The sequence below is a fragment of the Vulpes lagopus genome, chromosome 24, assembly GCF_018345385.1.
Source record: "Vulpes lagopus strain Blue_001 chromosome 24, ASM1834538v1, whole genome shotgun sequence".
In the NCBI taxonomy this organism is placed as follows: Eukaryota; Metazoa; Chordata; class Mammalia; order Carnivora; family Canidae; genus Vulpes; species Vulpes lagopus.
The window spans coordinates 18,149,887-18,167,885 of NC_054847.1; the positions used below are offsets into that span (position 1 = coordinate 18,149,887).

At 34.3% G+C, this 17,999-nt stretch overlaps 1 protein-coding gene across 10 annotated transcripts in view; it reads left to right on the forward strand.

Annotated features, from left to right (window-relative positions):
* The window catches only part of R3HDM1 (R3H domain containing 1), a 201,184-nt gene that overhangs the window by 93,852 nt on the left and 89,333 nt on the right, over positions 1-17,999 (forward strand). For 6 of the 10 annotated variants that reach the window (XM_041739507.1, XM_041739512.1, XM_041739513.1 and 3 more), the window contains 8 exons: positions 6,885-6,944; positions 7,028-7,168; positions 11,048-11,156; positions 11,247-11,342; positions 13,643-13,680; positions 13,763-13,813; positions 13,922-14,148; positions 16,279-16,533. In XM_041739507.1, coding sequence (XP_041595441.1) covers positions 6,885-6,944; positions 7,028-7,168; positions 11,048-11,156; positions 11,247-11,342; positions 13,643-13,680; positions 13,763-13,813; positions 13,922-14,148; positions 16,279-16,533 — 977 coding nt within the window. The remainder of the gene's footprint in view (positions 1-6,884; positions 6,945-7,027; positions 7,169-11,047; positions 11,157-11,246; positions 11,343-13,642; positions 13,681-13,762; positions 13,814-13,921; positions 14,149-16,278; positions 16,534-17,999) is intronic. The other 4 variants (XM_041739514.1, XM_041739516.1, XM_041739510.1 and 1 more) reach the window with 3 other exon arrangements.

A 17,999-nucleotide genomic window follows, 5' to 3' on the forward strand; every position in this document is an offset into this window, starting at 1 on the left:
GGAGAAGGTGTTGGTGAAGTATGAAGACAGCCCATATCCAATTGTCCTTGACCTAAGATTGTACCAACATTTGGTGAGTCCCAGTGAGTGTGGAGGTGCTACTGGGAAGACAGGGATGCTAAAAAGATCTTTAAGACAATAATGAACAGTGAAAAATACTTCAAATATCAAATAGCGCATCATTTAAGAAGTACTGAGTATGACATGCTAGGTTGAGGAATAATTAAAGGATTTTGAATGGGTAATACCATAATCAGATTTGCATTTTGGAAAGATTACTTTGTCAGTGAAGGGCCAATACCCTTCATAAATAAGGAGTATGTATAGGAGACCATAGGAAGAATAGAGAGAAAAGGACATGTTTGAAAGATATTTAGGAAGTACCACAGTAGTTGTGTGATACAATAGAAAAGAATAGTTCTAGGTTTTTGGCTAGCCTGACAGTCCCATTAACTGAGAAAGTGGGTAAGGAGCAGGTCTTAATGGAATAAGGCATGTTCTGTTATAAATAAGGATAGTTTAAGGTACCTGACTGAAAAATCAGGAAGTGAGATCTGTCCAAAGTTAAAAGGCTCTGGTTTTCAAGTAAATGAGCCTGACTAAAGTAATAGATTGGGTAGTCACTAATAGAGATGAAGCTTGAGGAGGGAGGATGTATTTGTCCTGACAAATGGAGTAAATGACAAGGACAAAATTCTGTGGAAAGACAGCATAGAAAAGGTAAGATGAGAAAGGAAGAGACTAACTCTTAAAAGCAGAACACTCATGAGAATGCTTGTCTTAGAAGTTAGCTTGGGCAGTGGATGGTGGCCTGGATGGCTCAGTCAGTTAAGCATCCAACTTTTGATTTTGGCTTAGGTCATAATCTCAGAGTCATGAGGTCCAGCCCCTCATCACTGGGCATGAAGCCTGCTTAAGATTCCCTCTCCCTCCCTCTCCTGCTGTCATCCCCTCCCCCCGCCCTTATCCCCACTCTCTCTCAAAACAAAAAAAAAAGTTAGCCAAGAAGTCAGAAGCTAGGAGCTGTTTCATGAAAAATAACACACAAACATGAAAATAGAAGTACCAAAACAACCCATGAGGTTGATAAATTAGGAAATTGCTGGCTATTTTAATAAATTGTTTCATTTGGGGTAGAATGGTGAAAACCAGAACTCATGAGGAATAAGGAGGAAGGTAGAAAACACATAGCTCATTTCCATAAAACAAGATAGGATGCTAGAAAGACAGAATTTTTCTTTCCACTGAACCTGTAGGAGAGACTTCAGTAAGAACAACAATTAGAAACCTATTTTTAGGGATGCCTAGGTGGCCCAGCGATTGATCCTCTACCTTCAGTTCACGGCGTAGTCCCAGAGTCCTAGGATCGCGTCCCACATCGGGCTCCCTGCATGGAGCCTGTTTCTCCTTCTGCCTATGTCTCTGCCTCTCTGTGTGTGTGTGTCTCATAAATAAATGAATAAAATTTTTTAAAAAAGAAAAAAATATTTTTATACATCTAAAATATTTTTCTATTGCTCAGTTCTCTGTTTTCTTCTACAAATGCAAAAGTTTTAAAGTTTTCTACCTGTATATTTTTTAACTATACAATTTCATGGTGTTTGTTACGCCCACAGAGATGTACATGCATCACTACAGTCAATTCTAGAACTTTTTCATCACTCCAAAAAGAAACTTTAGCTTTCAACTTCCTATGCTTTGAGCTCTAATCTACTTTATATCTTTACAGATTTTCTTGTTTTGGACATCTCATATGAATGAAATCATGTCTCTGTGGTCTTTTGTGGACTGTCATTATTTACTTAGCATACTGTTTCCAAGTTTTATCTATGTTATAGCATGTATCAGTACTTTTTTCTGCATATGAATTTATATTTGAATAAACATTTAAATGACTAATTCGTCTAATGGCTAGTGTATAAGTTACTAATGTTGATATGGTTTAGAAAGTTGTAGCTAATGCTAAATTTTGTGAGAAATAAGATTTGCTTAATTAATGATTCTGTTCTCGTAGTGAAAGACACAATTAATTGCCAGATATGCATGGTACAAAAGTAGTAATAAATATGGCAAGTGTCCACTAAAACTTTCAAGATTCAGTATTGTTCAGAGAGTTCTAGATTTTAAGCCTATTTATTTTTAGTGATATAAAAATTTAGTCAACCTTTCACTTCAAAATTTTTGTTCTGATCATTAAATATTTTATTCTCAGCCAAAAAACTTAGCTCCAAATGTTAATTTATCTGGAATTCTTATTCACAGAAATTATTTGCAGAGGCTACACTAACTAATCATTGCCGAATTAGAACCTAAGAACGTAAAGTTGACTTTGATAGAATTTATACTCAGTGACATACATGATCTTCTACCTATTTTTGTTTTGATTTTATCCTATTTTGTGTAAATTCTATGTGTAGTGAAGAAATAGGGATGATACAGATAACTGGTACATAACTAATGGAGGGGAGCAACTTTTGAGTTAATCCTGAGAAGGGATATTTTAAAAGTAATTTGGTTTGCTCTGGGGATTGTCATATGATAGTTCTGTTGTAGTTTCTAAAATTACTTTTATTGGCAGTAATGTTTATTTAATTTCTTACCTGTCACAAATGTCTGACCAAGCCCATATGGAATATTGGGAAAGGGGGTGGTCAGATGGAAGCATTATTGTTTTCTGCTTTTTCATTTTCCACTAGTAAACCAGCTGTGTACAGTTTCTCTAAAGTTATTTTTGGTGTAATGGCTAGAACACTGATAACTAAAAGATTGTGCCCCTTCATTTTAACTTTGGGTAACAGCTTATTGATCCATTTGATTGAGATCCCTGTTCTTCTTATTTTTAAAATAATAGCATACATTGGTTCCCTTTAAAAGACTATACAATAATTTCAGTAAATATGCCGACTTTTACGTTTTTGTGCTAAACCTTATGGCTTAGGAAAAGTAATTTGTGGACCTGTTGGTTTAAGTCCTATACACAGTGCTTCTATAAAGGGTTATTAATTTTTTTATCATTACCAAAATATCTAACCTTGATTACAGATTACGGGAGACATGGACTAAGCTGTAGTGGATAAAAAGCAGAAAGTGTAAATCTTAAGAATTTAGGAAGATAACCAGCCTTAATTTTTCTAACCAGTTCTACTTCTCTGTAACTAAAAGTTTGGTAAACTAAGCAGAAAGGCTTAGTTTAAATAGTACACGGTCCAAGGCAGCCCCGGTGGGTCAGCAGTTTAGCGCCGCCTTCTGCCCAGCGCCTGATCCTGGAGACCCAGGATCGAGTCGAGTCCCACATCAGGCTCCCTGCATGGAGGCTGCTTTTCCCTCTGCCTGTGTCTGCCTTTCTCTCTCTCTCCCTCTCTTTCTGTCTCTCATGAATAAATAAATAAGATCTTTAAAAAAATAATAATATATGGTCCAGGTAATGATAAAAAAAATCCTTTGTAATCCATCGATCTACTTATGAAAGGGGGGGAAAGCCTGTATTTGTATCCATGGCTAGTAAAATTGCTAGAATTTTTTTCTTTCGTGGAGACAACAGAAATTTCTTTTCAGCGGCAGTGCATTCATTGAAGAACACAGATCTTTTGCCCAGTTTTCAAAAACAGAAAACCATTATTTTTGTCATGTCTGATACAAGTATCCCAAACCTGACTTTTTATTCTGCTACCATTTGCATGGTAAATGTTTTTCCATCCCTTCACTTTCAATCTGTGTTTTTAGGTCTGAAATTAGTCTCTTGTAGACAATATATAGATGGATCATGTTTTTTAAATCCATTCATTGACATTTAAAGTAATTTTTGAGGGATGCCTGGGTGGCTCAGTGGTAGCTGCCTTTGGCTCAGAGCATGATCCCGGGGTCCTGGGATGAGTCTTACATCAGACTCCCCACAGGGAGCCTGCTTCTCCCTCTGTGTATGTCTCTGCCTCTCTCTGTGTGTGTCTCTCATGAATAAATAAATAAAATCTTTTTAAAAAATTATTGATAGATATGTACTTATAGCCATTTTGTTATTTGTTTTCTGTTGTTTTTAGAGTTCTCTGTTCTTTTCTTCTTCTTGTGGCTCTCTTCCCTTGTGGCTTGATGAGTTTCTTGAGTGTTATGCATGGATTCCTTTCTCTTTTTGTGTGCATCTATTGTAGGTTTTTGATTTGTGGTTATTATTATGTTCATATATAACATCTTATGGGGGGATCCCTGGGTGGCGCAGCGGTTTGGCGCCTGCTTTTGGCCCAGAGCACGATCCTGGAGACCCGGGATCGAGTCCCACGTCGGGCTCCCGGTGCATGGAGCCTGCTTCTCCCTCTGCCTATGTCTCTGCCTCTCTCTCTCTGTGACTATCATAAATAAATAAATTAACAAAAATTAAAAAAAAAAACCATCTTATGGGTATAGTCTATATGAAGTTGATGGTCTCTTTATATTTGCACATGTCCAAAAAGCACTAAATTTTTACTCCCCACCCCCCATGTTTTAGGTATGATACCACATTTTACTTCCTTTAATTTTCTGTCCCTTGACTGATTTTTATAGATATAATTTATTTTACATTCGTGTGTTTTAGCCTCCATACTGGCTATATGTGATTAATCTACTACCTTTATTATATGTTTGCATTTACCTGTGAAACAGAAAACCCACTTGAAAGTACTGTTTTATGAATGCTTAGTAAATTGCCTGCCTCAGATTCCTTTTTTTTTTTAAACAATAACTGTATAAGATATACCAGGAAAGTTACTGAGAATTATTTCATCTTAAGACACATTGTACTCCAAAGGTTAGATGAAAAGAGGGTCTTAAAGTTACATAAATAAGTTCTTTTGTAGAGGGAGCCTTCTGAGATAAAAACTTCCCAACCTCCCCCAAAAATTTTCAGGGAAAAAATATAAGACTTTATGAGTGAAATAATTTGATTAATTGATTCCATGCAGATAATTTGTTGAGCTCCTCTGTATAGTCCAAATAACTATACAATGGTAAGTGTGATAAATGCTACTAAAGAAAAGTGTGAAAGAAACAGGTTCTAAGAAAGAATATAGGAAGTTGTTCTGGGCAAAGGAAACAGCATGTTCAAGTAACTTGAGACAGGAAAGAGCTTGGCAAGTACAGAGATAAGCCAAAATGTAAAGAGTTTTGTGATTAAAGGGCAGAAGTTGAGGTTGAAAAGATAAAGACCCAATCATGCCTGCCTTGTAGGCCCCATTACAGATGCTTATTTCTAACCTAAGAGCAGTGGGAAGCCTGTGGTAAATACTTAACTAAGGCATAACATGTGGTGGTCACATGTGTTTTTAGAAGATCGTTATGGATGTTCCAGTTTGAATAAATAAGAAGGGAATGAGGAAAGCATACTATACACTACTATTGGAGTAGTGAAGCTGGAGATCCTGCTTGCTTGGATCTAGGGTAGCAGCAGTGAAAAATAGAAAAATAAACAGGAGGTGGATAAAATTTGCAGTAGTAATTAACTGCATAGGAGGATTAGAAAAAGGATTGTAGCAGTCCACAGATTCTTCTTACAGCATGCTGGGTGAAAGATAGTGGCACTTACTGAAATGAGGAATACCAAAGGAGAACCAAGCTTGGGGCAGAATTGAATGTTGTTAGAATTTGTCTTAAAATGTAATCCTGTTTTTAGCTTTGAGTTTAAAGTCACCAGGTAGGCATGTGTTTGTCTTGATTTTTCAAATAATGAAAAAAAAATGTATGGTCAGATATTTATTGGTTTTATGAGACTTCTTTGCAATGAAGAGGGAAGGTCAAAGTCAAGGCTGAGGTATAGTACAGACTTTTAGGCAGCTTAAGCAATGGCCCCACATCCTCTGTCCTATTAGAGTTAGAAGGATCTGCTCTGTATTATTTGAGAGGGAAACAGTTACCTTTGGCCTAGTTTTCTTGGTCTAAAAATTCGGGGACAGAACTGTATGAGCTGTAAAGCTACTTCTGGTTTGAAGATTCTCTGAGTGTTTGTTTCACATGCACATGAAATTTCCAGTGAGCACAAGAATACTCCTTTGAGCCATGTTCTTGGTATGTGAATAAGGAGGTCCTTCTAGTAGTAGTGATCCCGTTAATATTCGTTACAGCATATGTGCGTTAAATAGGACCCTAGTGGTCTAAAGGAGCACATGCAGGTACTCCCTAGAGTCCTTACTTGTTTTTCATGTTAGAAGCTTTGGGTTCATGTTTGTTTTTATGTCAAAAATTTCCAAAGTCTTACAAATACATGATACAAGGTTATAGAATGATTTGAGAAGGCTTCTCTTGGGTTAGAATTAGTAATGTATTTCATACTTCTCTGCTATAATTCCATCTATATACTAGCATTAGATTCCCATAGGAGCATTCCTGTTGTTACTGGCATTGCATGTTCTTTAGAGTACTGTTTCTATGGAGTTCAGCATAACAAAGTCATCAGCCTAACTGAAGATATCTCTGTTTCTGCTATTTCTCAGCTTTATTAAGGAAGTAAAGATTTATATGCTTTTATTATCAGTGTATCTACAGAACAGACTCCAATATAGTGATACTTAGCAGACAAAATATATCTCTTTTAAGAATGGCCACATATTGATAATTGTTGAAGTCAGGTAAAGACTACATTTGAGATTCATTACACAGTTCTCCCTACATTTGTGTATGTGTGAAATTTTCCATAATAAAAAATTAAACTAAAAAAAGTCATCTTTTATTTTTTAAAACGTTACTTTTTTAGAAGTCGTATATATATATACACACACATATATATATTTATTCTTGCATCAAGTTTGCAGTATTCCTTAAACTGCAGTAATTTTTAGAGAAAATTAGCCATGGTAATTCAGTGTATATGAGTATTTCAATGCTAAGTTTTATATATGAGTCTTCATATTTTGTTTCAGGGACAGAATGATGCTGTTGAAATTGGAACAAGAAATTTTAGATTTCATTGGTAATAATGAGTAAGTCCTGACATTTAACAACAAAACAAATTGTCATCATAGTTCTCCTTAACTTACTAAATTAGTTTCTATTCTATTTCTAGGTCTCCACGTAAAAAATTTCCCCCAATGACATCTTACCATAGGATGCTATTACACAGAGTAGCCGCTTACTTTGGATTAGACCACAATGTTGATCAGAGTGGGAAGTCTGTCATAGTCAACAAAACGAGTAATACAAGAATGTAAGTATCATTAAATCTAGGCATTTGTTAAGTATATATGTGACCATATTTATCTTCCTACTGCAAACTTTCATCCAAGTTTTCCACGTTTTAGCAGTCTAATTAAGCATTATGTGACACCCTGATGTAATAGGGCCAAAAAATACAGAAAATGTATGTTAGCACACTGTATACAAAATGAACTGGTTTAAGCTAAAATAAGGCAGATCAATGAGGACTGGTTTAAAAAAGCAAAAACAAAAAAACTGCAGAAGTAGTATCAGTGACGTTTGAAAACCATTCACTTGATTTTTTTAGTCAATGTAATTTAGATAGCTGTGGCCAACCTTAGGCAAATTTTGGAGTTTTTTTGTTTGGTTTGGTTTGATTTTTTAATTCAAGTTAACATACAGTGTAAAATTTGTTGTGTTTTTTTTTTTTAAGGCAGATTTTGACACGTTCATTTAATCTCCCATTATTTTAACATCCTTTCAACCTCTGACTTTGCTTCTTTCTCCACAAATCTCAAAAAAGGTAGATTGTTCATTAATGTAGTATTATCCATAATGTTGTACCCCCTTCTGACCTATAATTCACTGGGGAAAAGTTTTTAAGGAGTTAAGAGGAGCCTTAAAAAGTGATACGTTTATAGTGTGGCTGAATTATATCATCAGTGTTGGTATTTGGGAGCAAATGACCCAGTGTAGAGACACCTAAAATTTTAACATGTACACAGCACCTCTTCTGCCTATTTGTAAAAAAACTTGTTCTAAAGCAACTAGTTGAGTTCAGCAAAATTTATACTTTGGAAGCATTTTCTGTATCAATTTCATATCTGGCAACAGTGGGTCTGTGTAATGAGCAGTAGTCCGCTTCAGATGACATAGATAATGCTAAAATTAATTATTTTTCTGCTTTTCTTTTAGCTTTATTTCTCTTAGAGTCTTATCTATGAACCATTCAATTTGTATGATTGTGTTTAATTCACTCAAATCCCTTCTGTTATAATGGACTTTACTCTTACAGCTGCCATATTGTTTCCTGGAACAAAATTGGTTTTCTTCCATTTCATATAGTATTTTGTCAACTAAATACACTGGTGGAACCTAGTATTTTTAAAATGTTTTTTCCTACAATTAAAATTAAGTTAATGAAGATAGATGTCTTTGAAAAGGATCTTGTCTTTCTTTAGAGATTATATTTGACCTGCCGCAAATGTGAATCTGATTTAATTTTCCTCTGCTTGTCCCTTACTCTTTTAAAAATATCCTCATCAATTAGTCTTTTCTTATAGCTCAAATAATCATAAGATAGGAGCTGAACTGAAGGTGAATAGAACTCTAATTCATTTAACCAGTACCTTTCAACATTACTCAGAGCTGCTGGATACCCAGGCACATGTACATTAGCAGGCATTTTGTCTAACATTTCGACTGATGACTCTCTAAGGTTTTCGATACAGTGTAACCTCAGTTATTTGAATGCTGTGATTGACATCAGAAAGCTTTAGGGTTCTCTTTATAAAAGTAATCAAAAGTTGAGCTAAACACATGTTTATGATGTACTTAAAGAAGAATGGATAAGTAGTGTAATTAGACATTCAGATCATTGAAGTTACACTGTGTTCTTATTTTATATCTTCTGGAATATGAAGAAGGTGTAAATCAGAAAACCTTAGAGATCTGCGCCACATTGAATAAATCCAAACTTACCTTTTCCTCATAGGCAAATTACCCGCTCCAGCCTTGAACCAGTGGTGTTGTGGATGTCAACAACCCGGTGTCCACTGGGGTGTCTCAATGGAGCGGGAAGTTGGAGATTGCAGGGCAGTAATTTCAGGCATCTATAAAAGAAAGAGGTAAGACAGTCTTAAGGTTAGCTGAAATGCCTGCCAGTGCTATTTGGTGTGGGAATCCAGCTGCTCTTAGAAAAGTTGCCAGGCCCTTGGTTAAACCTTATAGTTGACTTTAGAATAAGAATCTCCCACCCAAGTAGAGACGCCTTCAATAAGAAAATAGGACCTTTAACAGCACAAAATAGTTGATATAAGTAACCAGAGCAGTCATGTGACAGAAATAACAACATCCTGCCATCTTCAGAACTAAATAGATAATCTTTCAAACTCCTAAAGAAAGCAGTCTTTGTCTCATCATTTTGGTCATGAAATTGTTTTCACTCTTTTTATTATTCTTCTAGTTTTATATATAGCTCTGTGTGGTGATCTGCTCTTCATTTCACTCATCTAAGGATGTTTTAAAATAGAGATTTCTTCAACTTAGATCATTTTTATTTTTAAGTCTCCTTTTGCATAATCTGTCAGGATATAGAAACAATACGTTATTAAAAATTCACTAGATTAAAACAAATATTCAAAAAAGTTATTTGAATATTATATATAATGCTATATGTGGTCACATTTGCTGAAGATGTCGTTACTTAGGTTTATTTGGTTTAGAAATTTACTTAGGGTATCACGATCTGTTATGTTATTATATAATATATATTTAAACTATATGTAAAAATACACTTGAATTCATTTAGATTTCCTTTGTGCCTCTAAATATATTTTTATGTATCTTGTATTTCAAAAGAGTAATTCTAATTTTATAATAGGATGTCATTAAGTCACAAGAGTATTAATTAATTTGTTGAAGCTGACAATATATTTTAGAAAGTGAAGTTATACATTATTTTAATTTTCCACAGAACACAGCCTTATTATGTCTGTCTTCTGGATCTCATTAGAACTTGCAACATTTCTATAGAGGAAAGACCAATCAGCCATTAAATGTATTGTTATAATTTCATAATTATTACTTTTTTTTTTTAAACAAATTTTTATTTATGATAGTCACACAGAGAGAGAGAGAGAGAGAGAGAGAGAGGCAGAGACACAGGCAGAGGGAGAAGCAGGCTCCATGCACCAGGAGACCGACGTGGGATTCGATCCCGGGTCTCCAGGATCGCGCCCTGGGCCAAAGGCAGGCGCCAAACTGCTGCGCCACTCAGGGATCCCTCATAATTATTACTTTATATTACAGCTTTAACCTCCAAAAAAGAACTATTTCCTTTCTAATTTGTTTCAGTTAATATAAAACAAAGATGTACCCTGCTATAATTAAGAATCCTTGTAAACTTGGTAGCATTTTGAATGAGCCTCTTAGGTTTTAGGTAACTCAACCACAAAATATTTTACTACTTTCAATTATGTCACATCAAACCAGGTATTATAGAGTATAACATAAGTAAATATAAGGTAAAGTACTATATGCTTTTTTCTTTTACCCAGAATTTTTTCTTAGATTTAGAGGAGGCAATGCAAAAAAAGAATAAATAGACTTTGAGTCTAACATACCATCACTCCAAATGTGGCTCATTCATGCACTTGCTCTTGGCCCTGGACAGTTGCTTAAGCTATTTGAATGTCACGGTTTTTTTAGTATTTTTTTTTTTTTAGTAATATTTACAGTAATAACAAACTTCTCCTGAGTGCTTACTGTTTTAAATGCTGTTCATCTATTAATTCATTTCCTTTTCAGAACAAGCCTATGAAGTAGGTATACTATAATTCAATTTACATAAATGAGGAAACTAGGGAACAGAAAGGTTAAGTAATTTGTGCATGCCCTGAAGCAACTAAAGTGGTAAAGCTAAATATTTGAACCCAAGCAGTCTGATTGCAGAACGTACAGTGAATTTGTAATATGACCTTTCATTCATAACATATGGTAGTTAATTAACATTTTCTCGTAAAATTATTACAAAGAGTAAATGAGATAAGTATTAATTATTAGTGGCACTAGTAATAGTTTTTTATTGCTTTGATTACATAAAATGTTATATTTAACTTTTCTGCAAATATTGTATACCGTCTCTTCTGTTTCCTTGGGATTTTTTTAGACCTGATCAGAAATTCAATGAACATATTAAGGATGATAAAGGTGAAGATTTTCAGAAACGATATATCCTCAAGAGAGATAACTCCAGCTTTGACAAAGATGATAACCAGGTAATCTGTGACAATTGCACCTTTCTTCTAAGTGCAGGACTTAGACTAGCAGATCATTTTCCCAAGAATTAATTGTTCTCGTTTCTTTAGATGAGAATACGTTTGAAAGATGACAGAAGAAGCAAATCTATAGAAGAAAGGGAAGAAGAGTACCAGAGAGCTAGAGACCGAATATTTTCCCAAGATGTATGTACTGACTTAGATTTAGATCTCACTGTTAAAATATATGCTAATTGCATTATAAAAACTCATATCTTTTATTATCTATTGATCATTTGTAACATATTTGTTATGTATAAAGTCACTTGTTAGAAATGAGATCTGTCTTGTTCATATTAATAATTTAATATCTTATAAAATGCTACATTGCAGCAGTTATATAAGTATTTCAAAATTTGCATGAAGATAGACTATAGGAGCAGTGTAACGGACTGAGTATATAGTTTGTATACTTTTTTTTTCTTCCAGACTTCTCACAGACTTGAAATTTTAAGAACATTGGTCATAGTCTACAAAATCATGTACTCTAAATTCTTCTCGGTAGTAGACTTTTCTCGATAAGTAACTTGTTTCTTCTTTTAAAATAAAACTAATTAGGGGCACCGGGGTGGCTCAGTCAGTTAAGCATCAGTCTCTTGATCTTGGCTCAGGCCTTGATTTCAAGGTTGTGAGTTCAAGCCCCACATTGGGCTCTACCCTGGGTGTGGCACTACTTTTAAATAAATAAATAAAACTAATTAATTTTTAGATTATGTTTGTTTTCTACTTATATGTGATTATATGAAAGAAGTCTTCCAAGTGGCTAATTATTTTATATATGTATTTGAGAAGAGATTTGGTTTGGTTTTATCAGTGTCTGTTAAGTACCCATTCTATACAGTCCTAGGTATTATTCAAAGATATATGAATGTATGTAATTTGTCTTAACATTGCCAGAGATAGAAATTGCCTCAATATTAAAAAAAGAGTAACATTAAAATCTAAACTGTCAGTTAATATTCATACAAACCATACTGAGCACCCATAGTAGGTGCTATGCTGAGCACTGGAGGACATATCCATAAATAGTTAAAATACTCCAAACAATACTATATGTGGTAGATACTATCATTGTTTGTATTTTATAGATAAGGAAACTGATGTTCTAGGAGGCTAAGTAAATGGCAAAACATCATGTAGAAAATGATAGAGTTGAGATTTCAGCCCAGCTTTGCTGCACTCAGAGCCTAAACTAGATGTATTTCTCTCTCTAGTTTATGAGATCTCTACCCTAAGTAACCAGGTAATGACAAGGTAGTATATGGTTTGTGCAGAGACATGAAGGTAAAATAAGAGACACAGTTGAGAAGCACCACAAACCAGAACTGAAGAGTGAGGGGGAGAGGCGACCTACAGGAACCCTCCAAGTAAGGGTCAGTATTTGCAGATGCCCAGAGATAAAGGAGAACTTGACAGATAAGGAATTAAAAGATTCAGAGAAGCTAGACTATAGCCTAGGTGACAGAGGAAGTGAGGAAAGTTTAGATTAGAGAAATAAGCAGGAAGCAGATGACTCAAGCATGGAAGCTGGTTAAGATGGTTGGGCTTTTAGAGCAGGACTCAACAAACTTTTTTGGTAAAGGGCCAGATAATTAGTATTTTAGGCTTTTAAGAGCCATGCAGTCTTTATTGCAACAACTCACATCTGCCTTTTTTTTTTCTTTTCTTTTTTCCTTTTCTTTTTAATGATTGTATATAAAAATTTATCACATCTGCCTTTTAAATATGAAGGCAGACCTGGAAAGTAAATGGATGGATATGGCCATGCACCAGTAAAACTTTATTTGCAAAAACAGGTGACTGACCATAGTTTGCTGACCCCTGTGCTAGAACATTACGGAACTATTAAGGAGGGAAGACTTGATCAGATTGACATTTTAGAGAGACTGCTGTGGCTTCTGTTGTTTAACTTGGATGAATTAGGGCAAAAACTACTACCTGGGAATCTAGTTAGAAGACTGTTGTAATAATACAAGCAAGAATGGGGTGGCCTTAGCTGGGTTAATAGCATTAGAAGAGTTTGGCTATGAGCTGCATTGAGGTATAGCTGCTTGTTCACTGCCACAACCACAGCCAAAGCACAGGTAATCAAAATATTTGTTAAATGAATGAGGCGGGATCTACAGATTGGTGTATACCTTCAATATATAATCATGAAAATGGGTTTACTTGTTTAGAAGAGAGTATTTGAATTTCAAATTAATGTGTACCACAAAAATGAATGGCTTCTAGATGTAGATCTGTTAAAAGAATGCATTATGTCTCCAAGCCAGAAATAATTTCATTATTATTTGTTTGTGTATCCTTATCACCATTCTGGATTTTGGGGGCAGGGTGGGTAATACTTTTTAAATATTATACATGTCTTTGGTTGTTGTCATTGGTTTACAGATGCATGATGTATTTGACAAAAGCTCAACTTTTTTATATCTCTTCTTTCTTTCTAGTCCCTGTGTTCCCAAGAGAATTATATTATTGACAAAAGGTGAGGGAATTTTTAACATTCGTTTGTTAACTATCTGACTGATGCTAACAAAAATAAAAATGTCTTATTAAAATGCCAACAGAATCCAAGACGAAGATGCTAGTAGTACCCAGCAGAGACGTCAGATATTTAGGTATTGAAAGCATGTTTTCATACAGTATTGAAACATCAAAGCATTTTCTTCTCTATTCTTTCCCCTTTTGTCCCTATTAGCTTCTCAAAGTTGATTTCTAAATTACAGAGTTAATAAAGATGCTTCAGGGAGATCAACAAATAGCCATCAAAGCAGCACTGAGAATGAGCTGAAGTATTCTGAACCACGACCCTGGAGCAGTACGGATTCCGACAGTTCTCTCCGAAACTTCAAGCCTGCTGTAACCAAAGCCAGCAGCTTCAGTGGAATCTCGGTCCTGACAAGAGGTGATAGTTCTGGGAGCAGCAAAAGCATAGGCAGGCTTTCAAAAACAGGTATAAATGTTTATCTAGAAATGTGCAATCAAAACCGTAGTTTCCCCGTTATTGTCTTAGCTCTTTATTTATCATGTGGCTTCTGCAGTTATCCTAACATAAAAAGTTCCTACTAGCAGTGCTTTGAGCACCTCCACAGTACTTAAGTGGTAATATATGTATCAACATTAGGATTCATTCTCTGTTGGAGAGAAATTGACAAACATCAATTAAAGTAAAAAATTCTCTCTTATGACACAAACTTAATCAAGTTAGTAGTTCAGTGAAATGTCATCTCTTTTTTGAGTCCCCAGAGGTGGTTGGAAATTCTTCATTGCTTATTTATAATTGGAAGGCCTGGTTTCTCACCTAGGATTATTTAACATTGATTGTATTTTCAGCTAATAGTATCAATTATTGATTGCATTTTTCATGAGAAAGTCCTTCATTTGCCATTCAGAAAATCAATAAAATCATCAAGAAGTTTCTGAGGAATTTTAGAACTAAGGAAAAATGATGTGATACAATTATCATGAATGAGTGAGAAATTTTGGTAACATGCTCATTTCTTAGTTCTTTGCTTTTAGAGTGCCTTACATTGAGGCTCATACATTTTCTCTTCACCTTCACTAACTGGATTCAGTACTAGAGAAGCTCACATCTCACTTAGGAAACTTATAAATCTTTATTTTTATCCCAAAATAAGCATTGAAAGTTAACAGAAATGGCTCTCTATCTTTAGCCTATTTGGGTGAGCCTAGACACATGGTATTGTAGAGATAATAATCAAAGGGGGGAGATATTTGAAGATAGCCAAATTTTTTTTTTGATCCTTATCTTTATAGTCAGTACTTTAACTTGTTAAGGCTTATGAACTGCACCTTTATGCTTATGATGTGGATATTAAAAATGTCTTAGTGTATATGATAGAATATGGCTAAAGACATATAAATTTTATTGACTTTATTAATATAAAAATATGCATATATTCAAGATACGTATTTATTTGAAAAATAGCTGCTCAGTCATCATAACAGAAAAAAATTACTGTTTATAAGAATGTCACTTAAGCCCACACTACTAAATTAAAACATTTAAGATCATGTACTATTTGTAATTTGTACTATCTTTAGAGATGAACAGAAACATTGACCCTTCTTTTAATAGGGAAAAATTATTTTGATGGAGTTTTTATCAGTAGTCATTTGGCACAACTTAAAATAGAAGTTATCCATCAGAAGGCAGTCTGTATAGCATATCATATTTGTTTATTTTATTCATTAAAGATCAATTCTCCATCCCAGGGTCAACTCTTATTCAAAACCTAATTAACTATATACATTTTCAAAATCTTTTTCTTTCTTTCATTATCTTATTATCTACTTTTAGCCATAATACTGTAAGTCAGTAACATTTTCAGTCTTTGGGTAATAGAAAATGAAATAGATTGCAGAGATGAAAACATCTAAAAATAAACTATGAAATTTTTAAGTTTAGTGAGAAATAAATTTTAAACTGATGCAAATATAAGTACTCAGAATATTTTTTATGCTTTGTCCTCTGATATGATAGAAAATGTAAAGTTGACTTTACATCATAGGAAGATGCTATGATTATGAGCATAAAATGGAATTCTACAGTGAGACTTCACAGTTGTTTCTCTTGATTGAGAATTTATCATTTTTGTTATCTCCTACACTACTCTTAATCTTTCTGTGTTCTTATAGATAAGGGGTTTCTGATATAAGAGGTTTTGGGCATTTGGCTGTACTATGTTCTTTTTCCTGGGGGAAACTTATACTCTGTATATTCCTAAGTGTTAATCTAAAAAGGTAAAATGTACATAACTTTGTGCTTTGGGGAATGTGGGTAATGTGCTTTTTGTGGCTGTTTGTGGCTGGTGTTGTTATACACTTGCTTAAGTTGCATGCTTTGGCTATGACTTCTCTGATGACTTATGTGATCAGTTTGCTGTATTAAACTTGTTCATGATGGGGAGGGGGAAGCAAAATTATACAGTAAATCAAAAATAGCCAATGCTTTATGTGGTAACCGCATGTTATGCAATGTGAATTTTATTGTTACATATTTAAAACGCGAGTTTTTATATGAGGTTTAAAAAATCCATATTTTTCATTACTCCTCCCCTAGGTTCTGAGTCTTCTGGTAGTGTAGGGTCATCTACGGGCTCTCTTTCTCACATCCAGCAGCCTCTTCCAGGTACAGCTCTCAGCCAGTCTTCTCATGGCGCACCTGTCGTCTATCCAACTGTCAGCACTCATAACTCTCTTTCCTTTGATGGTGGCCTAAATGGGCAAGTCGCATCTCCTAGCACTAGCTTCTTTTTGCTTCCCTTGGAAGCGGCAGGCATACCACCTGGCAGTATTCTGATCAACCCACAAACAGGTTGGTATCCAGAAAAAGGTGTTTATTTCAGTTGAGATAGCAGAAGTTATTGAAATTTAAAGAATGTATATTAAATGTATTATTTGTGTATGTGTTGTCAGCTTTTTATTTTTCATGGATAATTAGCATTTCCCCAGAAGTTTAATAAAACATTTCTGCTAGAAAATGTTCTAAGACATATTTATATCAGAAATTATTTTTCTCTTTGTGATATCCATATGTCATCTTTTAGGCCAAATGATGGCCTAACCATAATTGGAAAAATAGTTCATTTCCTAGAAATGAGACAACCACCATTGAAAGAGCTTTATTTGATTTAGAAAATTAAAATTGTCCTTGAGAAAAATAGTACACATTTTGTGAAGAAGGAGAAAAGTAAGCAGCTCTTATTCTTTATAGAATAAAATAGAAAGAACCTATAAGTAATTATCCTTCTGAATATGCTAAGTTTTTTCTCTTGAGGAAAAAGGTAAGGGACATGTTATTAGAAAAAGAAACTAGGTAGTCTTTATGAAGTAATATTGAAGACACATTCTTTACAGTTAGGTAATAGAAAATGAATATTTTCTATTTCTTTGAAAATAGAAAATTACCTAATTACAGTTAGGTAATAATTTCATTTATTCAGCATTTACTGTGTGTCATTTACTGTGCTAGGTGCTTTAAATACATTATTTATAATCATTATAACCACCCTATTAGATAGATGAAATTCTCATTTATAGATAAGGAAACTGAACCTCAGGGATTCAGAAACTAGTCGTAATATATTTCATTATGCATACAGTATGGGCAAATATAGAAAACATGATCTTTTAAAAGATCCCATTAAGTCTTGGTCTCTGTTCTCAATATTATAGCCCAGTAATTTTGTGAGATAATGAGAACAACCTTATAAATCATTTGATAACCATCTTAGAAATTCTCACACTTAACTGATACGGTCACATCAGCATGGCAGTAGTGGGGCAAGGTAGGTACAGGTGAGAGTATCAGGGTCTCTGTGTGCTCCTGAACCTTTTCTTTTGTTATAGAGAAGACCATGGCTTGGAACTCATTGGCTTCAGATTTCTTTACATCTCTTTTTTAAGATAAAGATTTGGAACTTTTGTTTCTATTATAAAAAATTGAATGACTATTCCGAAATTCAGTTTTTGCTTAATAATCATTATCTTCTTAACCTGCAGATGTATTATATTACTAAACTTCTAGTTTTTCTGAAGCAGAATATAAGATGACTTAATTTGCTATTCACTATTATTTTTAATTCAAAACATTTTACTGAGTTTTTGATGATATGAAAGGTTCAGCTGAATAGGAAACAATGAGTGAGCAGCTGATCAGCCTGAAATTGAATTGTATTCTTAACTTTAAATGAATCCAAAAGTGATCTCTTTGCCTTTTGAGAAAAACATTACAACACATCCAACTTTTTTCAGACAGTCCTCAAGTTACTTTTAAAACAT